The 22,648-nt window shown below is 47.3% G+C and overlaps 1 protein-coding gene across 1 annotated transcript in view; it reads right to left on the bottom strand.

Annotated features, from left to right (window-relative positions):
• Window positions 1-22,648, bottom strand: part of PEX11B (peroxisomal biogenesis factor 11 beta) — a 362,287-nt gene that overhangs the window by 135,752 nt on the left and 203,887 nt on the right. Inside the window, exon 3 of the mRNA XM_069652688.1 lies at window positions 18,331-18,446. Coding sequence (XP_069508789.1) covers window positions 18,331-18,446 — 116 coding nt within the window. The remainder of the gene's footprint in view (window positions 1-18,330; window positions 18,447-22,648) is intronic.

The raw sequence follows: 22,648 nt of genomic DNA, 5'->3' as shown, positions 1-22,648 counted from the left end.
CCAGGCGGCATCAGCGCAGTTCATGGACCACTCGTTCCACCTCCTCGAGGTCACGCAACCATCGGTCATTTTCCAGCTTCCAGTCCGGCTAGCTAGCGACTCCTGCAATCTGCTGTCGGTGTCCGAACCACTTGAGGTTCGCATCCCCGACGTGGCTTCTTTCTCACAGTTTTGAAGTTCTCAGGTCTGCTTGGCTTAGCACCTGCTTTGCCTCTCATTGGGTCCCTTCTCCATTTGTATTCCATTCAGTTGGTTCCTCCCAAGCGGAGTATTACAGTCCTTGGTTTGTGTCCATTGGGTGTTCTTCATGCCTCTTAGAGGACACCTCTTCCCAGTACCTTGTGCGCTTGCCAAAGGAGTAGGTTGTATAACTCCACCAATCCTCTTTTTCACAGCACTCCTTGAAGATGACTGGAGAGCAGACTGTCAATTTTAGCCTTCCTGATCTTGGTGTTATCAATATTTACAGGAAGAAGTATTGCCATAACATACGTAGTGCTTTCAGATGGTTTTTAGGCAAAGGTAGTCAAGGGCGAAAGGGTTAGGGAGTTCTGTCACAGAATGGGAGTAATGAGGGAGTCCCTCCCTGTGAAGTCCAGTCTTTTGCCACCCAGAGACGAATGATGCATGGCAGACTCCCCTCCCTAACCTCACAGGGAAGGGCTTCTCACTGGGGAGAAGTAGCGGGATCCCATGAATCGTCACAGAAGAGGGGAACAAAATTTCAACACTTTGCCATTGCATCACCTTCAAGCCCCTCATGTTTATAATTTTTCTTTGAATCCTGGCAGACTTTGCTTAAGGAAGCCCTGTTCACATTGGCAACCCACGTTTGGCCTGCTAGAAATGATACAAAAAAGAGATGTGAAAATGTACTCCTACTGTTTCTTATTCTATCCACTTTTAGATAGGCGGCATACCAACGTAGCCTAGGATTAGTTCACCGATAGGTAGGATTAGTTAGACAATCACCCTATCCTTTGCTCTAGCATTGCTCTCGCCAATAGGGCATGGGTAATATCAGTAGGAATTTAGGTCACCTCCTGTACAACTCTGTATGAATGTGCAGTATGTTGCATTACACTGCTATCAGGTGTGCTTGTCCTTCTTTGTGACAAAACTGTTCATATTGGCATCAGGTAATGCGGATTGCCTCCATATTGGATTGCGCAGATTCACTTAAAGTGCTCACTTTGGACATTGTCAGTCTCCGGTTACTGGGGCAAGGCAATCAGCTCAATGCCAATGAATTTCACCAGTCTAAACTGGTCCTTACAATGAGCCGGTGGAAACCTACCCCCTTCACCTAAAGAGGTTGTATTTGGAAATAGCAAGCACCGTCATATTTCACCCGTAACTGGTTAGTCATGTGATTGTTTATGTTCAGGTCCATAGCCTAAGATACAATCCCGGGAGAAAAAGTAATACAGTGTTTTAGATTAGGTAGAAATAGTGTACTGGAAGGCCTGGTAAGTGCCTTTCAATGTCGTGGCGTCATTTGACTGGGACAAATTTAAAGAGTGCATCTTGAGGGTGGAGCTAGTTAGTGGGTATTAATGCTAGGAAGCTGTCGCACTGTCTTGCAAGACTGACGTTAATAAACCCTTTTGCTCATCTTATTGAGTACAAATGGAGACATTCTTTATGGCGTTCAAAGATTGGCGCCACGACTCGGACCCGTCACCCAACGTGGCACTGCACCGGACTGGAAGGTCCATCCACCCGAAGGCACCGCCAGGCACACTCAGATAAGGCAAGGAATCCTTATTAAAAACTCCACTGGGTTGATCTGGAGGAGGTAAAGCAAATTAGTGGGTGCCATGCATGCTAGGCCGGTCAGGAGCACAGAGAGCATTAACGATGTGTGAGCTGAAAAGGGATTTATCAGTGAATAGGCAAATATGGGTTGGAAATTCTAGGCAGGTTATGTGGTTTTAATTATTGCTTTTGCCCATTTTAATTCAATGGTTTTGGCGATGGTCTACTTTTTCAACCCTGAAACAGATCTGGCAAAATACTGGGAATGGTAATTTTGTGAATAAGTCCTGCAGGTCTCGAGCATATGTACCAAGGTACAGTCCAAATTCAACAGATTCCGGTAGGCAGCAGTGCTTAAAAGAGGTCCCTCTATCTGGTTTAAATAGGGAAATCGGGAACAAGAAAACGAGATTTGGTTGGTGGAACAGTAAAGCTCAATGCAAAAATAGGGAAAGATGGATGTTTGCAGGGTGAGTGTCCCTCAGCCCTTTTCAGGACCATGGAGTCCGTGGTCGAGTCCCCTTCACCGGTCAGTACTGGAAAGGAGTGGAGTCAAAGAGTGAATGGTACAGGGGAAAATTAACACAGGGCAATTGCCAACTTAACTAGGGACAGTCAATGGTCAAGTCAAAAAGGTGGAAATCCTTCCTATAGGTTTCTAGGTTTCCCTGTGCATTATATACTCACAAACCTTAACAGCACTAATTCCCCATAGTTGGAACATTCAAGTTGGATAATTTGGGTGCACTAAGATAAGCCTTAGAAAAATAGAAGGGAACAATAAGTCAGAAACAGTGGGGGACATTTGCGACTTGGTTAGAGGAAGAGACTTCCAGACACAATAACAGTAAAGTTAAGGTACTAAGAGACTTAGTACAGGCTGCGAGGACAGACAATGGCAAGCAGGTCTTGGAGAAATTCACACACCTGTACCACCACCATATAGTTGAAGGGGAAACAGGACCTGAACAGGATGATTGGGATAGGAGTGAAGGTTAAGACATAAATGACGTTTTCACTAATGTGCAAGCTGCAGTGAGATGAGGCCCTGCGACAGGCGGGTCAAGTGTCGGGCCAATTGGCACAAGCAGTAGGAGTGGATCAGCCAATTGTGGCAATGCAGCTCCTACGCGAAGGCGCCTTCTGCAATGACACTGCCTGGACCAAATAATTTGGGAGCCCAAAGGAGGCCCCATTGCCCCTGATGCACCTTCCTCTTATACGCCACCTGGAATGAGGGAGATCGGGGGCACAGTACACAGGAGAGACTTGCGAGTGCTTGCAGAACCCCTGAGACAAATGCCTGCAGAGAATGAAGTGGATGAGGGAGGGCAGCAACCACCCCACCTCTTCACCATACATATTCCATGGACTATGGGCAACCTCAAACATTAAACAAGAACTGCATCCTTTTATAGAGGAATTAAGCACTATAACACAGCGGTTCAATCCCTCTTGGCTTGACATGAATCGGCTCATGAGAGTAGTAATGTTGCCTGAGGAGAGATAGCAATTGGTTGAGCGAACTACCTAGAAGGATGCTGATCCCGGTAATGGGGACACTTTAATTCAGGCTAGACAGAGAAGGACTACTGCAATCCCAAAGATATGCCCCCGAAAGACTGAATGAGCTCAAATAGGGAGCTGCAAATAGAACAAAGGTTAATCTCCTGCAGACTTTTTAGATCAACTGTAGGTAGTGTTAGTTCAACACTTGGGCATTGCAAAGCCTGACAAGACTGCACAGGAAGCTATAGCCAACTCGTAGCTGGTCAGTTGCCAACAGTAAAAAGACTGCTCAAGAATGTGGATAGGGTGGCACACTAAACCCTTCCTGGAGCTAGCAAATGTTGCAAATCACTGTGTAGCGTGTCAAGAACAAAAAAAGGAGATTTTCAAGGGTAAACTAACGACCCTCGAGATGCAAAGCTTACAGGGACAGGTGCAGAATGTACAGAACGCTGCTAAAATGGGGGCATAGCGCAAACAAAAGAGGAAGAGAAGGATCCACCCCCAGAACAAACAAGACTGGAAGGACCAGGGGGAGGTTACACGGGACAGACAGAGCCACGGACAATGGAACCAGCAGGGACAACCCGGACCAGCATTTGCCCGCTGACCAGCTCTCATTCCTCGAAATGGTCAAGGCACATTCTGACTACATCTGTATAGTGAGGACTGTAAGGTAGGCATGGTATCAACAGTAAGACAGACACAAGTGACCACAGTTCAAGGGTGTCTATTGAACTTCAACAAGGGTATGATAAATGCCTATCTAATCCTAAATCTACCGATGGGAGCAAGCTACGACCATCAAATAATTATAACAGTCCTAGTGGTGTCTTGTCAAAATAAAAGGGCCTATACTAAAAAATAACTCATCCTTACTTCTAAATACAAATAGTGTGGGGCTAGTGTTTGTAAAAATGATATGTCAGGATGTTCAGGCCGTTGGCCCACCCTTCCCCACATTTTCAGCACAGGACAAGGCAGTTCACTCGAGCATAGCACAATCTCTGGCTTCTTCAACATGAGGCTACAGTTCAATCACTAGTATCAGGGCATTCTGTGCCCAAGTCTCTTTACTTATCCAAGTCTCTTGATTCAGTAGGCCTGATGTGCCAAAACAAACAAAAAGTTATTTTCCTTTTCCAAGTGTTCAATTCGGGTGATTCACTCTTCACCCTGGATCCCCCTCCGCCGGGCTCAGATCCCTTTTACAATGTTCGACTATTCTTTCTCGGGTGACTCACGGTTCACTCCGGATCCCCTTCAGCCGGGCTCAGATCCTTCCTCTTACGCAATTAGTCTCCTTCTGCTGGGTTCGGACCAATTTCAGTTAGCATCAACTATCAAAGACTTTCAAATGTACACAGAGTTTAGCTTGAGCCATTGCACGACCACTTCGATTTCACAATTCCTTTTTACCTTTGCCACCTCAGAGTTGGATACCCAACAGTCACCTTTGAATGAGCACCCATGTGGCACTGGACCACTCTGTTTAAAGTATCGGTCTTGGCATCAAAGGTTCAGTCACTCATCTGCTGTTTAATTATTCGCATCGCTCGTCACATACACTTCACACACTAATTCTCTTGAGACTTCTCTATCCAATGTTGCCGCTTGCAACCTTGGCTCTAGCACAGACCGGTCTGGTATCAGTCTCCGCGACTCATCGGCTGTGCTGACTTTACTGGCGCTGCTTTGTTGTAAGAGCCAAGGAAAGTACCACCGCGGCAAACACTCCTCCCCGTCTTGGTTATCGTCACGGGAGAGCCTTGGGTACCTCTGACACACAGTGCAGGTTTCTTAAGCTTTAGTTGCAGGTCTTATGTTTCTGGTTATCGAAGGCTCAGGAAAGTAAACGTCTTTCTCTGGAAAGGTCAAGGGTCCTTCCCTCCTTGCAACCCTCTGCGGTCTTGCCGTCATTCTCCTCGTATTAAACTGCCATCTTGGAAAAGCTGCTTCCACGTGTGCTTTGCCTTGCTCAGGGTGTGCTTTTGTGCTCCGCCTTTTATCCATTTGGGGAAGTGTGATGGAAGTCAGGTGTGTGTAACGATCAGTAATTGCCGGACTCTACCTGACCATTGTGTTGGGAAATGTCAAGTATACGGCTCGGGTGTTAGTCTGTTTTCTCTCACAGTGAGCTGTCTGCGAGAAAGTGTTTGTATTGGGAAAGAGGGGCGCAGGGTTGAGTTCCTAAGTATCCTAAAGGGTACGATGGGGAAAAGGGTGTTACAGGGAAGGGGATATCGTGTCTCACCGTCCGGTGTCCCACTTCCACTCCCCTAAGATCCCCTCATCCAGGTGATCTTCCCGCACTGGCCGACCCCAGGAACTGGACCGAAAAGCGAAGGCCGTGTCCTGGCCACTTGGATGACAGATCCCCGGGGACTAGCGGGTGAGACACCTTCAGGTTTTTCACAGGACCCAATGGCCCAGTTACCCACGATTCACCAAGATGGCCCATACATACAGTTGTGATGAATCCTACGGATCCCTCACTGCACCCCTGCCTAAAGTCTCCTCCTCCAAGGTGGCCAGGGAAAGGCAAACACTTCCCGATCCTGACCTTGGGGGTGGTGTACCGCAGGAGGATCACCTGGGAGGAGACAAGGACCAAGCTGATAAGGAGATCTTGTGGGATGAAACACTGTATTTGTCCTTTAAAAAGGGAGCACCTCAAAGTTGCCAAAACACGTAATGGCTTACTGTCATTATAATATATCTGAACCACATACAATATCTGTGGCTCTGGCACAAATACTATAAAACCCGTGCAAGCCTTACCAACAAAATGACCCTTAAAGATATTTCAGGATAAAATCCTCTTTGTTCCCAAAAGTATAATGTAAGGGAACTAGAAATATTGCCTTAAATAGACTGTCTTCCTCTGTAACAGTGAATTCTAATGATTCATCCTTAAATAACTTTAAGGGAAATAAATCTACCCTTAAAACCCAGAAGTTATTGAAAAGAACTAACTTAGTTGCCGGGGACTAAAAGTACCATAATCCCATAGGTAGTGAGACAAGTAGAAGGGCTGAAGAGGCATGCGGTGGCAGTGGTCAGGCAATTAAGCCTAATAGCCCACACCTGAAGGAACCGGAGAGGCATAAAAGGCCCCCTCAGGTGCAGTCAATTGCTGGAACTGTGACTGGAGTGCATGCAGTAGAAGCAGAGGCAGAAAGAAGAAGACACAGTGTTGGCAATCCAGGCAGAAGTGGAAGAACCAAAGGGACGTCGTAAATCTGATGCAGCAGATTTCACCTGCTTGTTCTGTGAGAGTCCTGTTCACCCAAACCGTGAGGTGCAGAGGCTGAGCATCGGAAGTCATGCAGGAAGGCTGCCTTTCCCCATGTGAACCCAATTGAGGAGATTGTCGTGCCAGATGTGTCGGAGACCGAGGCAAGGAGCGGTTGTAAAGTTGCGTGTCTCAGGAGCGAAAGGGGCACCATAATCAAGTGGCCTGACCATAGACACCTTCATGAGGAAGGGTGTGGGTCCCAAGTGAAGCCAGAAGCAGTAGAAGTTGTGCAACTTGCAGGATCACAGTAGCTGGTGAGTCAAACCTGGAGTTCCGAATCCTTGTGTGAGCACTACCGGCAACATTATCCAGCTTAATATTCACTTACGCATAAGCAAAAGCGGGATGAAGTTGTTCGTTAAGTTCTTAACAATCAGACAATGGAAAAGTAGCACTTGCGTGTGATCGGGTAATTTCTTTTTCACTCGCGTGAAGAGCAAACGCTGCAGAAAGCCATTGTTCAACACTTAAACCGTGTAACCTTTATGAACAGCCATTGTTAAACCCATAAACATCATTTGCAGACTATTCACAGCCGGGCTGAGCTGTTGATTCTGGCCTGAAACCCTGCGCCAGAAAGATCCAGAAGCAGTACTGAAGCTGTGGTGATATAATCGGATTGTCAGTAGATGCAGGACTTCAGTAGCAAAAATGAAGCAGAATACTATGAGGCAGAGTAACGGAGCCTCAGCGCCGAATTCCTGTTGTTGTTTGCATCAAGATGGCCATCATGGAGTGAAGCTCTGCAGAAATGGAGTTTCAGTGCCAAATTCTTGCCGTTATAGTCCTGTTCTAACCATCATCGGCTGGTAAATCGCTGTAAGAATACCCTGTGCAGGTTTCAACTGGCAATGGTGTGGTTCTGTTGTCTGTGAGGCACAGGAGTGCGCGGCAAAAGGGCTTGGGTGCCGTGGATACATTTCACGCCAGGGCTGCAACATAGAGCGGAGTTCTGTTTAGACTGACCCGGAGAGGCGCTCATCGGCACAGCTCTGCTGGGTGGCAGACGGGGCACCTGAGAACCCCTGAGCGCTAGGGACTGGTGGTTGTAACGAGCTTGCAGAACTATGCAATGGTAGGTGGGCGAGCTGTCCCGAAGGAACGTCACGTCGGCTGTACTGTGCTGCCTTCATTGCATGGTTTCTGCCTGTGCAGGAAGCATACACAGAGGACGAGTGATCATGTGCTGGGGGTCGGCAGAAGAATGCTACGGATGCTGCTTTCTACAGCTGATTGAATGTGTGGCTATGCTCCATGTTCAACAAGTAAACTAATAAGTAATGCTGTGTTATTGTCGGCCCATGAGATTCTGGGCTGGGATATATGCTACGGGGCTGAGTGGTTTTCTCCTTCCCACAGTGTGGATCACTCTGGAGGCCTTCAAATACATTTCTATGCCCCTTGCAGGTGATGATCTGGCCAAGTCTGGGGGCCTGTAGGCTGATATCAGTCCTCATTCCTTCTGGCAGCAGTGGTGGCTGGGGGGACCCAGTTCAGAAACTCTTGTGTGCATGTAACAGTGCTCCCAGGCCCCAGCGGATTCTGCTAACCCTGTGGCGCTTCAACTACCACCCTGCAGCCCATTGATGTTCTTGTGGTAGCAGTGTCGTCTTATTGAAGGGCCTTTGGGCTATAGATGCTGATGAGAGCGGATTGAGCACCAAGGCACTTGAAGGCTGCAGGATGACACCACGGGTCGTGTATTGGGACAGCAAGCAACAACACAGGCGGCACAGCCCATAACAACTGACAATCAGGGGAGTTGGAGGCAGAGAGCAGCCCCAGTGAACAATGCAGTGAATCTCCCAGAACCTCTGAGTCTCGCAGTTGAAATTGGAGATTGTGAAGGGTCTTGCAGAAGGGCTGGCTGGCAGTACTTTGAGCCCGGCCATAACTTAGCATTTATATATCATGGTGGTACTTTGCTTAATAATGCACTGCGGTGGTCCCCAGAGGCTGAAGGAGCGCAACACTGTCTGATTTGTCTGGGCCTGTCTTGCTGCTATCCCGCCTGAACAGCAAATGCATCCACATTTAATGGTGTCACTCTGCTGGAAGCACAGTACCTTGTGGGGTCTGGAGAAGCATTTATCCCAACGGTGTCGCCTTCACTCTGTTGCTGGAGCAGCGAAACACCCTGTTTGGTAAACTGTGTGATGTTGTGCCCCTGATTCGTCTGTGCCTGTCTTGCTGCTAGGCCACCCAGTGAGTTCAACGTGCATTGTACATTTTCCCCGGCTCTCCCTCTCTTCATCTTTCTGCTGTCTATCCCCATGGTGCTCTCCATCTCCCCCATTTACTGTGACTGCTACTCTATCACCTATCCTACCTCTTGCAAAGCCTGGAAGGAAAAAGTTAAATAAAGATCTCCTGGTCACCAACCCAAGCCCATAAGCGGACACCTACGTCAATGCTTCTTTCAGGCAGACTGTCACTGATGTCAGTGACAGTCTGCCTGAAAGAAGCGTTGACTTTATCACTCCTTCTCAGGAACCTATGAACTCCCCATATGTCCTCAGTCCTCTCCCCTTTCTCTTCTTCTCCCATTAATGGTGGAACCAGATGAGAAGTACTCTTGGCACACTGCCCATCCTCTAGGTGCATCATTAATGTCTATCGGAATGGCACTGTTGAGGCCCAGGGCTCTCAGCCCAACCTCCTCCTTCTTAATAGGCGTCTTCTGTCACTCATCGACTTCCTCCCTTCTCCTGCCACTCCTTCTGCCAACCCCTTGGTCCCTTCACCGCCACAGACGAGTGTACCGCATCCCTGTACCCCTCCTCAGAAGACCTTCAAAGGTGGAAACCAGTTTCACTTAGCTACCCCTCAACTCTCGCCCAGTCGTTAAACACTCATCTGACATCTGTCACCTCCTTGAAGACTATGACCTTGCGATCATCGCTCTCACTGAGACGTGGTTCAATGCCAGTTCTGTCACTGCTTTTGACACACTCCTCCCTGAGGGCTACAAGATCCTCTGTAAGCCCAGGTCAAATCAGTCTGGAGGTGGAGTGGCCCTGATCTTCCCTTAATGGGTCCCTGCACCCATCATTCCCACTCAGTCCTACTCTTCCGAGGAATGCCTTGTCTGCAGGCTTGGTGGCTCTCCTATCTTCTCGCTGACTCTCGCCACCATCTACAGGACCCCTCGTCTGGTCTCCCACTTCCTTTCGGAGTGGTCTGACCTCAGCTCTTCTATCCTGTTCTCTACCTCCAAGCTTCTCCTCCTAGGAGACTTCAATATTCACTGTGACTCTCCTGATGCGGCCACTGGACACTTCCGCAGCCTCTGGGACTCTTTCTCTCACCATTCTACCGTTCTGGTCCAACCCACTCAGCAAGACATACCTTGATTACTCTCAGATCAGCAGACATCCCCCATCTCCAACCCTCTCATTGCACCTCTCTCCCGGTCTAACCATGCTCTCCTGTCCTCTCATCTTGATCTCCTGGGTCCCCCGGCTAAGCCTCTGCCCGCACTGCCAGTCTCCTTCTCTGTCATTCGACCAAAGAACCGACTGTCAGTTGCAGCTTTTGCCACCACTTTCATCCCCACTCCAGCCACTGACTCTCACACTGACACGTCCCTTCATCTCTCCATCTCCAACACTCTGAACATCCTTGCCCCTGTAATGAACATCCGCTTGAAGACTGCCTCCAAGCACAACACCTGGTATGTTTACGACCTAGCTTCTCTGAAATGCAAGTGCAGAGTTGCTGAGTGGAAATGGCAGGCTTCGAGCACATCCTCTGACAAACTGGCCTGCCGCCTGCTCCAAAGGCAATACACACTTGCATCTGCTCGAAGAAATGGGCCTATATCCAAGCCTGCATCTCTGGGGCCACCAACAACACAGCAACACTGTTCAAAACCTGCAAGGAACTCGCCAATCCTACTGCAGTCTCCACTTCTCTTCTGCCATCCCAGACCTCCTGCACTGCACTGGCTTCCCACTTCACATCCAAAACTCAATATATCCTCTCCCCGCCTACCTCCTCCCTCTTCTCTCCTCCCTCCTCTGCTCTCCGGCCTCCCTTGGCCTCCCCTCCTACTATCCTCCTTCTCGCTCATAGCACCAGATGAGGTCTCTAAACAAGTCCTTTCTATGAAAGTCTCCTCGAAACAGGTGCTCCCCGGCTCCTCCAGAACCATCAAGGACAACATTGCAGAAATCAGCCAAGGCTGAAGCAAGGAAGGAAATCATTCCTTTCACTGGCTCCTTCCAACTACCCCCCCCCCAAGCACTCCCTTGTGCACTCTCTCCTTAAAAAGCCATCTGCTGACCCTTCCTGCCTGGCAAACTACAGCCCTATCTCCATTACCTCCTTCCTGGGCCAACTCTTGGAGAAGTTGGTCATCTCACAACTGATCCACCACATTGAATCTGTTGGTTGTCTCCATGACCACCAGTCTGGCTTCAGAGCAGCCAGAGGCACGGAAAGTGCTCCACTGAACACCGTGATTCGATTCCAACTCTCCTGCCGTTCTCATCCTTCTCGATCTTTCCTCGGTCTATGACACGGCCAATCAGTTCACCATGATAAATCGGCTAAATGACACCCTTGGCAATACGGACCTGGCACTGGACTAGATATATATCACTGAATGTCTGCAGAGCTCTGGTCCTCTCTGAGCTGGACTACAGCCTCTTCCTCAATCTACGTTTATACTCCCTTAACCCCCTTCAAATAATCCAGAATAGTACTGCAAGACTTATTCTTGGCCTCAAGCTCAGGGACCGCATCTCTCCAGCCCTAAAATCTCTCCACTGGCTCCCGGTGGCTGCAAGGATCAAGTTCCAGGCCCTATTCATCATCCACAAGGCTTTCTGGGGCCTGGGATCCCGCTACAACCAACTCCCTCTACCTAAATACCTCGCTGCTTGAACCCTCCAGTCTTCTAGCTCCAACTCTCTACACATCAGATGCTTTTCCAGGCAGAGAGTGGGGGCCAGATAACTCTCTTCAGCTGGAACCTCTCTCTGGAATGGCCTCCCTGTCCCTCTCAGGCTTGTGCCGGATTTCCTTAAGTTCCGGAAGCTTCTTAAGACCTTCCTTTTTTCTTCCTCCTTCCCTCTCCCCCCTTCCCCTGGTAATGCCCCCTCTGTAACCAAGACTGATTGCCTGGCCCCTTCTGAGTCGTCCAGGGCACCAGGCCCTACTCGCCCAGTCTACCCCAGTCACCCTAACTTGCACTTGCCCTTCCGGGCATCCTCCCCTGACTAGCCTGGCGGGGTATGCTTCCCTACCAAGCCTGATCCACCAGCGTCCTTGCACTTAGCGTGTGGTCCTCACTCCCTGCATCCCCTGGCACTTGCTCACCTGGCCTCCCTTTAACACTTGCCTAAGCCCAGGGGCCCTCCTCTTCGCCTCCACTCCCCTGCACTTGTATGCCGCCACTCTGCTCCTCACTTCCCTCCCACCATAGCATCCTCCCTTCCGCTCTGACCGGTACTCCCCTTGCGCCCCCCCCCCCCGCACTTCTTGTTAATGCACTTGCACTATCCAAATGACACAAGGTCTAGTAGGACGGTAATTTTGGGTTTCTTTCCTGTCCTCCTCTGCCCCCTTTTTTTTGTCTTGTGGCGCCTTGAAACACCTTTTGATGTATAGCCACTTTACAAATAATAAATAAAAGAACAGGAGTATGTCCTCATGGTAAACTGTAGTAGAAGCAGCGGCACTGTGAAGTCATCCTGACAAAGATCTCTATTGTGAATCCTAACCTTGTGGATAGAGATATAATAACTGTTGACCAAGATTTGCCTTTCACTAACATTTCTAGAGGTGCAATTTCTATTTAACTGTAAGTCTTCTTGGGTGACTGGAAGTGGTGGCAACGCATTGTGTCTGGGAATAACATTGATGCTATCTTGAAGAAGTGGAAAGTCCTTTTTCACCAAGAAAAGCTTTGTTATTTTTGGAACTTTGGTTAACAAAACCTTACCTTGACAATGAAACATCAAGAACTGATCTGAGACTGTACTATCTATATTGATTTCCTTGTTTCTTTTTGTTGAACATTGGAGCTGAATTTACCATGAATCCTGGGGAAGGAAATACACCTACGCTATTAAGGAGGTTATCAAGAAACTTTGAATATTACTGTTGATGTTAAATTAATTGCCATGTATTTTCTTTGTATATTTGATGTTTAAGTGTGAGGGCCAGACATCCTGGGTTAGAGTGTTTCCCCTTGGTTCTGTTAGGCAGGGAAATACTCATCATACTAGGGACAGTGAGGTATTTAATATTATTTACAATTTTAAGAAATGCCATGTTTTGAACAATCATCAAAAAGCTGTCTGGCTCGCATTATGGATCCCTCACACAGTGCAGTGTGGAAGGAAATATGAGTCCCTTGAATAGTAAACATCAGGGCGAACCCTGCACATGGACCATTTCCCGAATTGACCCATATCCACTGAAAATGTAGACGAAGTAGGCATAGCCAATACTCCTGTTGTACACCTTGTTACGGAGTACCTCACCATTACGCTGGGACCCATCACTTGCACACATACATTTTCAATTAAACCTTTCAGCTCCAGTCAATCTGTTAGGCAGGTCTTTGCAATGCAAAAACCAGGTGCACCATCTACTGTACCCCAGATCGGTATTTTTAAGTATTCCCCATGTAAATAACAAATGGGTCCTAGCATCACTCCAGATCGACACGGAGGAGGTAATACCACGTGAGAGACAGTGTTTAGATGATTTAAAGGGCTTGATATATGCAGTACCTGCCACTTTGAGGTAGTCCCACAATAATGAAGTAGGATACATCCACACAGCAGAGACGGTTAGGATAAATGTTGTTCCCTTTAGGAAGCGCCCCCAAATTCCCCAGTACCCCCTGAAGCCGGAGGCAGAGCAGGTAATCATTCCCGTTATTGAGCCACTCTTAAACCAAGGTATTTTAATCCATACTATTAGTCCCTGTAATACTCCGAAACTGTGGGGTACGAAGCCAGGAAAAGCTACATATGGTTTCGTCCAAGATTTGAGAGCCGTCAATGCAGTGGGCATACCTTCATTCCTCATGCGCCAAACCCGGCAACAATACTGCCATGCATTCAACCAGATGTCAGACACTTCACAGTGGTAGAAATATGTACAACAGTCTTCTCGAAAGAATATTTGTTTGTATTTTCACATGAAGGATTGCAGTACACCTGGACCCGTTTGCCCCATGGGAATGCCAAATCCCCTACCCTGTTTTTCCCAACAACTGAAGAAAGATCTAGATGTCAAAGTTACCTGGTCGATCAGTCATTGTCCACTACGTGGACGATTTGCTAATTTAGTCACCTTCATATGACGTTTGTAAGCAAGATACAAAGGTCCTACTGATTGACCTTGCTGCGAAGGGGGCAGAAGGCACCCAAAACCAAATTACAGCAAAGCAAACATATAGTGCACTACTTAGAAGCCGACATAACCCGAAGACCCCCTCTAGACAAGATAAGCGTAAGATTCCAAAAACTCAGACTAATATGCAAATTAGAGCATTTTTTGGTGTGGTCGTGTAGTGCTGATAGTGAATTTTAAGGTAATCTGAAACCCTTGAGACCCTAAGGAGTAAACCCATGTGAACACCATAGAGCCCTTACAGTGGACTCAAGGCTAAGAGGCCTTAGTTAAGATAAAGAACAGTTTGGTTAACACACCAGCACTGGGACTTCCAGATTACTGGAAGGGGTTCACCCTATATTGCCCTGAAGGGAATGGCTCTGCCCTAGCTGGCCTGACACAGAAATATGGTATACCACCCATTGCTTGCACCCATTGCTTACTACAGAAAAGAATTGGACCTGGTTGCTGCAGGAATGCTGCCTTGTCCAAGATCTGTGGCAGCCGCCGGATTAACAGCACAACAATGCAAAACATTGCACTAGGCTCACCGCTAGAGGCCACAGTTTCATATTCAGTGGTGTCTGCATTACTGAAAACTAATACAACACATGTCTGTATCCCATGCAAGTAAACATGACATCCTTCTCTTGGAACTCTTCCAATGACACCCTGCCTAGATGCTCAGTACTGAACTCTGCATCTCTGCTCCCCACTCCAGGGGGTGTGGAGTCACAACACAGACCCTCATGATTGTGTAGTGATCACCGACTGTTTCTTGGCACCTCAAACAGATCTAAGTGATGTACTCTTGGCTGAGGCAGATATAATTTACTTAGTTGATGGATCTTGTTTCAGGGACCAGAATAGGAAACTGGTTGCAGAGTACATGGTGTTCGAGCCTGGGAATGGGGTGGAAAGTGGAAGACTGCCCCAGGTTACCTCTGCCCAGGTGGCACAGCTGATGGCACCAACAAGAGCATGCAGTCTGGCCGCTCAACAATCTATAAACATCTATACAGACCATCAATATGCATTTGGGGTAGCCCACAAATTTAGTCAGCTCTGGAAGCAGTGAGGATTCTTAACCTCAACAGGATCGCATAATAAAAATAGCCCTTCTAGAAGGCACTATGTTGCACGAAGAGATGGCCATCAAGTGTGCTGCACACCCGCCCCTAGATGACGGAATTTGTTGTGGCAAGGATTTTGCAGACCGAACCACTAAGCTAGCAGTGGTGAACGTCATAGAAGATGAATATGTCCTCCCGGTAAAGACCATTATTGTCCTCTCCCCATACCAGACTCTGGGGCTTTTACTCTTGATGCAATAAAATGCCCCTTTCAAGGAGAAGGGTAATTGATTATGAAAGGTCTGTAACTTACATGACTACTCTGTGGCGAGATGACCAAGGTCGATTTAGAAGCACCCAAATATGGCTGTCACATGTTAGGATGTAGCATGGCCAGTCTCATGTGCTGAGAGAGGGGATGATTCACTACCAAATTTTCAAAAATGGCTAATGAATACTGTAAACACAGAACCATCTGCTTCCAGAATAATGTGGGATGGCTGTGCCAGCACAGGGAGGATATTCTCCCCCATACGGTCCAGTTGTAGGCCTGCAGATAGATTTTCTCCAGCTCCCCCGCTCTAAAAACTGGCAGTACTTTCTCAATATTCTAGGTGTGTTCTCTGGATGGGTGGAGGCTTATCACTGCAGGAGAGCGCACTGTGACCGTTGTAAAGATACTTTTGAGATGCTTTGTGCATAGATTTGGGGTGCCGGCTAGCATCAATAGCAGCCAGCCTTCGCACTTGGTGATCGGTGTGGTGAAACATTATGGTCCACTTTGAACATACAGCACAATTTGCATTGCCCACACCATCCCAAATTGGCAGGAGCGGTGGAGAGTCATAATGCATTGATTAAACTGGCTAAGCCTTGCTAAGAAACTGGACTGAAGTGTTAGGCAGTGTGTGGGGCCAGAAATGAAAGCCAGACACAAAGTAGTCATGCCTCCCTGACACTATTCTAAAGAGGAGTGTCCCTACCTAAAAACCAAAAATGAAGGATCTGTCTGTGTCAGGATGCCAAAATTAAAAGTAATCCTTTTGTCCAAAATATCCTATCCTGACCTTCACACTATAAACAAAACAAAGTGAGAAAGGAAATGTCTTCAACCGGATAGTGGCAAAAAGTGTTCATAAATGATCACCCATCTCAACCCCGCCCCCACACCTCAGGCTGATAGGGAAATTGATCCACCAATTAGAACACTTAGTGTCCAAGCCACAACATAAAAAGTTTCATAAAAGCACTGGGCTGTGTGGGAATTGGGACGGTATTCTAGAGAGTTGGTTTTGTATCAGTGAAAGGAAAAGGGTGAGGGAAGGATGTGGCCAAGTCCAATAGGCCACACTGTGAGAGAGTTCATATTTGCTGGAGAGGAGAGAGCAAGGAGCTAGGCTGAGCCAGATGCTGGCCTGTTGGGCTATTGCCCAAATCCCAATGTGATCTGCAAATTCACCTGATCTAAAATAGGTTAGCAAGCTTGAGAGTCTGAGAAGAGCCACTCAGAGACAAAACAAAGGAATACAAAAACAAAGGAATAAGAACACCTCAGTGGGCCATTTAGCAAAGTGATGGCCTCAACCGCTGATCGTGGAATCAACTGTCATTTTGAAGTATATTTAAAAAATAATGCAAGGAAGTAAATAGTTGGACAACAAAAAGATGTTTTTGTGTGCACCATCATGATGACTAATATAAAATGAATCGCAAGCAGAATATTTTGTTTGTGCTCACAAGCAAAGCAGTGTTCTGCATTACAGGAGGATTGGCTCCCTTTTTGCAAAGGATCAAGAGCGGGTAGAGCGCTCGCTTTGACATCCGTGCAGAGCCTGCCGACGCAGGTTAGAATCCCTGCAGGGCCAAACTCAGCCTTTCATCCTTCCGAGGTCGATAAATGAACACCACACACCGTGAGTAAGCAGTGCTCAGATGCTTAAGGGTTTTTAGCGCCATATAAAATGCAAACAAAAATAAATAAATAAAATTAGGACACTGTCGGATATTAGGAAAGCATTTGCCACATGGATTAATGTAGAGATCAACAAGTTACTCTCTTACCTGGTAACGTTCTTTCGATGGGAGGGTCCGACGACGTATTCCATATCTATGACAGTAAGCAGCACAGCTGTGGTGATTACTGTCATAGATATGGAATACGTCAGAGGACCCAATCCACTCGAAATACACATATACAGTGGTCTCAAACCCAGGAGAGCAACCCTTGGCTGGGTGCTTAAATTACTGCAGCCTGAAAAGGACGGTGGTGAGAAGCTGCAGGGGGACGGACATCCTATCTAAGGTGACCCCTATGGCAAGAGAGGTAATCGGAATGGTTTTGCCCCGGCAAGAGTGCCTCACAAGGTTACAGACTCCTGGAGCACTGCTCACTGTCTGGCAGGATAGCTCAGGGGCAACAAGTTCATCTTGGAAGCAAGACAACACATAGCAACACAGGTTTGAATCCCGGTCTCTGGTCTCCGGTGTTAAGCATGTTATAAAATAACAATTATAAAGAACCGTCTGGATAACCAGCCAAGGCCAGGTAAAGAAGTGTGCTGGGCACTACATTGTGCTGCGCCATGACTGAGAATGCATTGAAGGATGTGTTTTCTGGGTGCAGACACCCTAGAGCAATTTGGATTAGAATGTGGATTGAAGCAGGGGCATAACGTCTCCTAAGCTTAAACCCTGTTCACTTAATTTGAAATAGCCTTCCATCCTGGCACTGTAACCTTGGAATTGCCCAGTTTGTGTTGGTGCCCCACTTGCTATAGATATACCGCCAAACCCTCCTTGCAGGGAACAAATATAAAGTGTTGAACTACTCCTTTGGGGTGGGTTTTGTTCTGTTGCATTTACTTCTTGACATAAATATGGTTTTACAACACAAGTGGACCAATCGTTTTTTTACAAGAAGGAAGCATGCACCGCTGACCTGTGAGGCGTTGTCAAGCGTCTGCAGAGCAGGAGGTAGAGCAGCCTTTTAACCCTGCTCCGCCTGCCTGCCAAACATCTAAAGCACTAGTTCTAAAGACATCAGGAGGGGATAGGCTCCCAAGTCCTGCCAGAGGTGGGTCACCAGAATTTCCAGAGGGGGGTGGGCAGAGGGCAAACCAGGAATATGTGCTTTTGGGGTTGTTTGCCCACCCCATCCAGAAGCAAACCCCCAAAATTCCGATACCCCAGCAAAGCTATCAGAACTCCTAAATGTTTGGAAGGCCAGAGTAAGTGATATATTAGACTGGAATTATGGGAGGATAAACCCAAAAGTATGTAAAACAAAAAGAAAACACTTAAAATACTAGTGGTCTCGTGGTTGAGGATAAAGCCACTTACACTTTCGCCCAAGGCTCATGTGGGCCTCCAGCTTTTTGACTTTTGCAACAAATTCGGAACTCATTCCATTCTTCTGAAGGGTGTAGCCGAGCACAGTGCAAGCATACTGCGCAGCTCTGCAAGAGACAAAACAAAGGAATAAGAAAACCTCAGTGGGCCATTTAGCAAAGTGATGGCCTCAACAGCTTGCCGTAAACACTCTGCATGTCACTGTGCTGGTCATGGAATCAATTGTCACTTTGAAGTATATTTAAAGTATAACACATGGAGGCAAACAGTTGAACAACAAATACATGTTTCTGTGTGCACCATCATGAAGACAAAAAAAAAAAAAAAAAGGAAAGAATAGCAAGCAGAATATTTTGTTTGTGCTCAGAAGCAAATCAGTGTTCTGAATTACTGGGGGATTGGCTCCTTTTTGCAAAGGAACAAGACCTGCTGGATCCTTTATTTCTGGCCAATAAGGACGGCACAGATTTTAGGAGTTGAAATGTGCCAACAGGCATAAGCACTGTTTTCCCGTTAGGAATGCATTTGCCACATAGCTTAATGTAGAGATTTACACATATGCAGTCATACAACGGATTCATAAGTGAGCTGACCTGACACATCTGTCTGTGATCATCCCACTACGGTCTGCAGAATCTGCAGACATATTCAGCCTCTGAAGAGGTACTCGCACCCACCAAATGCATCCGTCCCTCGACCCTCATGGCACCTGCAGATGAACAAGTTACTTCTTACCTTGTAACGTTCTTTTGACGGGATGTTCCTCCGACGTATTCCTCATCTTAGATATCTCCTTCCAGCTCTGCTGGCCTCGGAAAAAATTTTCTCTAGAGGGCGCTGCACGTCGACGTCCTCCGAGTCGATGTCCCTCGACAACCGCCGTATCGACGTCATCCTGCCTATAAAGGCCGCGCGCAGCGTCCGTTGCTCAGTTCCGTTTTGTAGCCCACAATAATACTTTCTGGACTAGACTAATCACCCTGAAGGAGCGTAAACTGCAACAACACGGGAAGTAGAACTGCGGGGATGGATGGGAGGGCCGATGAGGAATACGTCGGAGGAACATCCCGTCGAAAGAACGTTACAAGGTAAGAAGTAACTTGTTCTTCGAAGGGATTGTGTCCTCCGACGTATTCCTCATCTTAGATAGGCTCCCATAGCAGTATTCTATTATTGGAGGAGGGAGTACTGACTTCACGCTGTCTTCTATTGATGAATAGAATGCAGTACAGCCCTTCCAAACCTAGTCTCTTGACTGGAGGAGGAATCCAAATTGTAAAAACGTGTAAAGGTATGGACAGACGACCATGTAGCGGCCGCACAGATGTCTTTAACCGGCACGCCTCTTTTGAGGGCCGATGAAGCTGCAATACCTCTGGTCGAATGAGCCCTAAGGTTTTGAGGGGGCTCTTTCCCTGCCAGTTTATAACATTCCAGAATGGCTAGAATGATCCATCTGGAAATGGTCTGCTTAGTTATTGGTAACCCCAGCTTGTGACCTGCGTAACCTACAAACAGCTGGTCTGCCTGTCTTATCCTGGCTAGTCTACTGATGTAAAAACTTAAAGCCCTTCTAGGGTCTAGCCTGTGTAACCTCTCTTCCTCTTTCCCCGGGTGAGGAGGATAGAAAGATGGTAGGGTAATCTTCTGAGTGATATGGAATTCAGAAACCACCTTTGGGAGGAAATTAGGCTTCACTTGCAGGACAACTTTGTCTTTGTGAAATATTGTGTGAGGGGGTTTACAAGAAAGAGCTTGTAATTCGCTCATCCTTCTAGCAGATATAAGTGCTATTAATAAAACAGTTTTAAGGGTAAGGAATCTTAACGAACAAGAATGGAGTGGTTCGAAAGGTGTGCCCATCAGGAAAGTTAGTACTAAGTTTAAATCCCATAGGGGAACTTGGAATGGTCTTGGGGGATAAACATTGGTTAACCCCTTTAGAAACTGTATTACCAAGGGTAATTTGAAATAGGATGGTTCTTCCGCAGTGCGCTTAAAGATGGATAGCGCTGCGAGATAGCCCTTAAATGGTGCCAACTTGAAGGCCTGAATTCGCCAAATATAGAGGGAAGGACAAAACCATTGGTGTACCACATGAAAAAGGGTCGATATTCTGTTCTCTACACCAGCTGCAAAATCTGTTCCAACGGCAGCGGTATAAAGACTTTGTTGCGGGCCTCCTTGCCGAAAGCAACACCTCCATAACATCATCGGGGAGGTCCCAATCCTTGTACCTCAACCTTTCAGAAGCCAAGCGTGAAGGTTGAGGGTTTTGATGTCTGGATGGAGAACCTGACCTCCCTTCTGTGAGAGTAGGTTCTCTCTGAGTGGAAGTCGAATTGGAGGGCAGATGGACAAGTCTAGAAGGTCCGGGTACCACGTTCTCCTGGCCCAATCCGGGGCAATTAGGATCATGGTTCTCTGGAATCTTCTCAACCTCCTGATCATTTGAGGAATGACAGGGACCGGTGGGAACGCGTACAGAAGCGGAAACTCCCAGTCCACTATGAACGCGTCTCCCAGAGCTCCTCTCGGGGGAAATTCCCTTGAGCAGAACAGATCGCATTTCCTGTTGACGCTGGTGGCGAACAGATCCACCTGAGGGGTTCCCCAAAGGGCGAAGATCTCTTGAAGGACTTCCTGAGCTAGTTCCCACTCGTTCACACAATATTCTTGTTCCTCCTTTATTTCTATTCATTTTGCACATGTGGCACCATATGGTTAATCTACCCAGACACTCTATTATTCAGTCCATCCAAGACAAGTTTAGTGAATGTGTGTACAGACGACCATGTGGAAGTCGCACAGATTTCCTTTATTGGTACTCCCCTCTGTAAAGCAGAGGAAGTTGCCATGCCTCTGGTTGAATGAGCCCGAAGGCTTACTGGAGAATCTTTTCCCGCCAGTCTGTAGCATTCTGATATTGCCAATATAATCCATCTGGATAGTGTTTGTTTGGTAATAGCCATACCCAATTTGTGACCTGAATAACCCACGAATAATTGGTCATCCTGTCTTAACTTTGTCATTCTAGATATATAAAAGCTCAGTGCACGTTTAGGGTCAAGCCTGTGAAGCCGCTCCTCTTCCTTCCCAGGATGTGGAGGAGGGTAAAATGATGGTAAAATTATCTTGTGCGAGATGAAACTCAGAGCCAATTTTGGGGAGAAAATTGTGTTTTATCTTCAGCACCACTTTATCTTTGTAAACGACAGTATAAGGAGGCTTGCAAGATAAAGCCCAAAGCTCATTCACACCTCAGGCAGAAGTATTCGCTACTGAAAATATGGTTTTTAGGGTTAGTAGCCTAAATGGACAGCAGTGTAATGGCTCGAAAGGAGGCCCCATCATAAACTTCAACACTAAGTTTAGATCCCAGAATGGGACTTGAAAAGGGATTGGAAGGAACACATTTGTCAGTCCCTTTAAAAATTGTACTATTAGAGTTATCAGAGTAAGAATCTAAGAAGTGCGCTTAAAAATAGAAAGCACCGCCAAATATCCCTTGATGGTACCAATCTGGAGCCCCAGATTAGCCAGATGTAATAAAAAGCATAACACCATTGGTGTATTACGTGTAAATGGGTCAACATTCTTATCTCTACACCAGCTGCAGAATTTATTCCAACAGCAGGAGTACAAAGATTTAGTTGCTGGCCTTCTGGGCGAAAGCAAAATCTCCATTACGTCATCCGGGAGGTCCCAATACTTATCTCAGTCTCTCAGAAACCATGCGTGAAGGCTGAGCGTCCTCATATCCGGATGGAGGACCTGACCCTCCTCTCTCGAGGGAAGGACCTCTCTTTGTGGAAGACGTATCGGAGGGCAGATGGACATGTCCAGGAGGTCCAGGTACCATGTCCACCTGGGCCAATCCGGAAGCACTAGGATCATGGATTTCCTAAACTTTCTCAACCTCCTGATGACTTGAGGAATGACAGGGAATGGGAGGAAACGCGTACAGGAGTGGAAATTCCCAGTCCACCACGAACGTGTCTCCTAGAGAGAGCTCCTCTTGGGGGAAAATTCCCTGGAGCAGTACAGCTCGCACTTCTGGTGGGCACCGGTTGCAAACAGATCCACTTTAGGGGTTCCGCAAAGGGTGAAGATCTCTTGAAGGACTTCCTGAGCTAGTTCCCACTCGTGGGAGACTGTGCTCTGCCTGCTCAGATCGTCCGCCGTCGTGTTTCGCTCTCCGGCTAGGTGAACTGTCGACAGAGAGATTCCTTCTTGTATTGCCCAGAACCATAGCTGCATTGGCTCTCTGCACAGTGGTAGTGACCCTACATCTCCTCTTTTGTTGAGG

The sequence above is a fragment of the Ambystoma mexicanum genome, chromosome 1p (genome assembly GCF_040938575.1).
Source record: "Ambystoma mexicanum isolate Mex_15411 chromosome 1p, UKY_AmexF1_1, whole genome shotgun sequence".
In the NCBI taxonomy this organism is placed as follows: domain Eukaryota; kingdom Metazoa; phylum Chordata; class Amphibia; order Caudata; family Ambystomatidae; genus Ambystoma; species Ambystoma mexicanum.
This window is presented reverse-complemented; position numbering and strand designations above follow the sequence as displayed.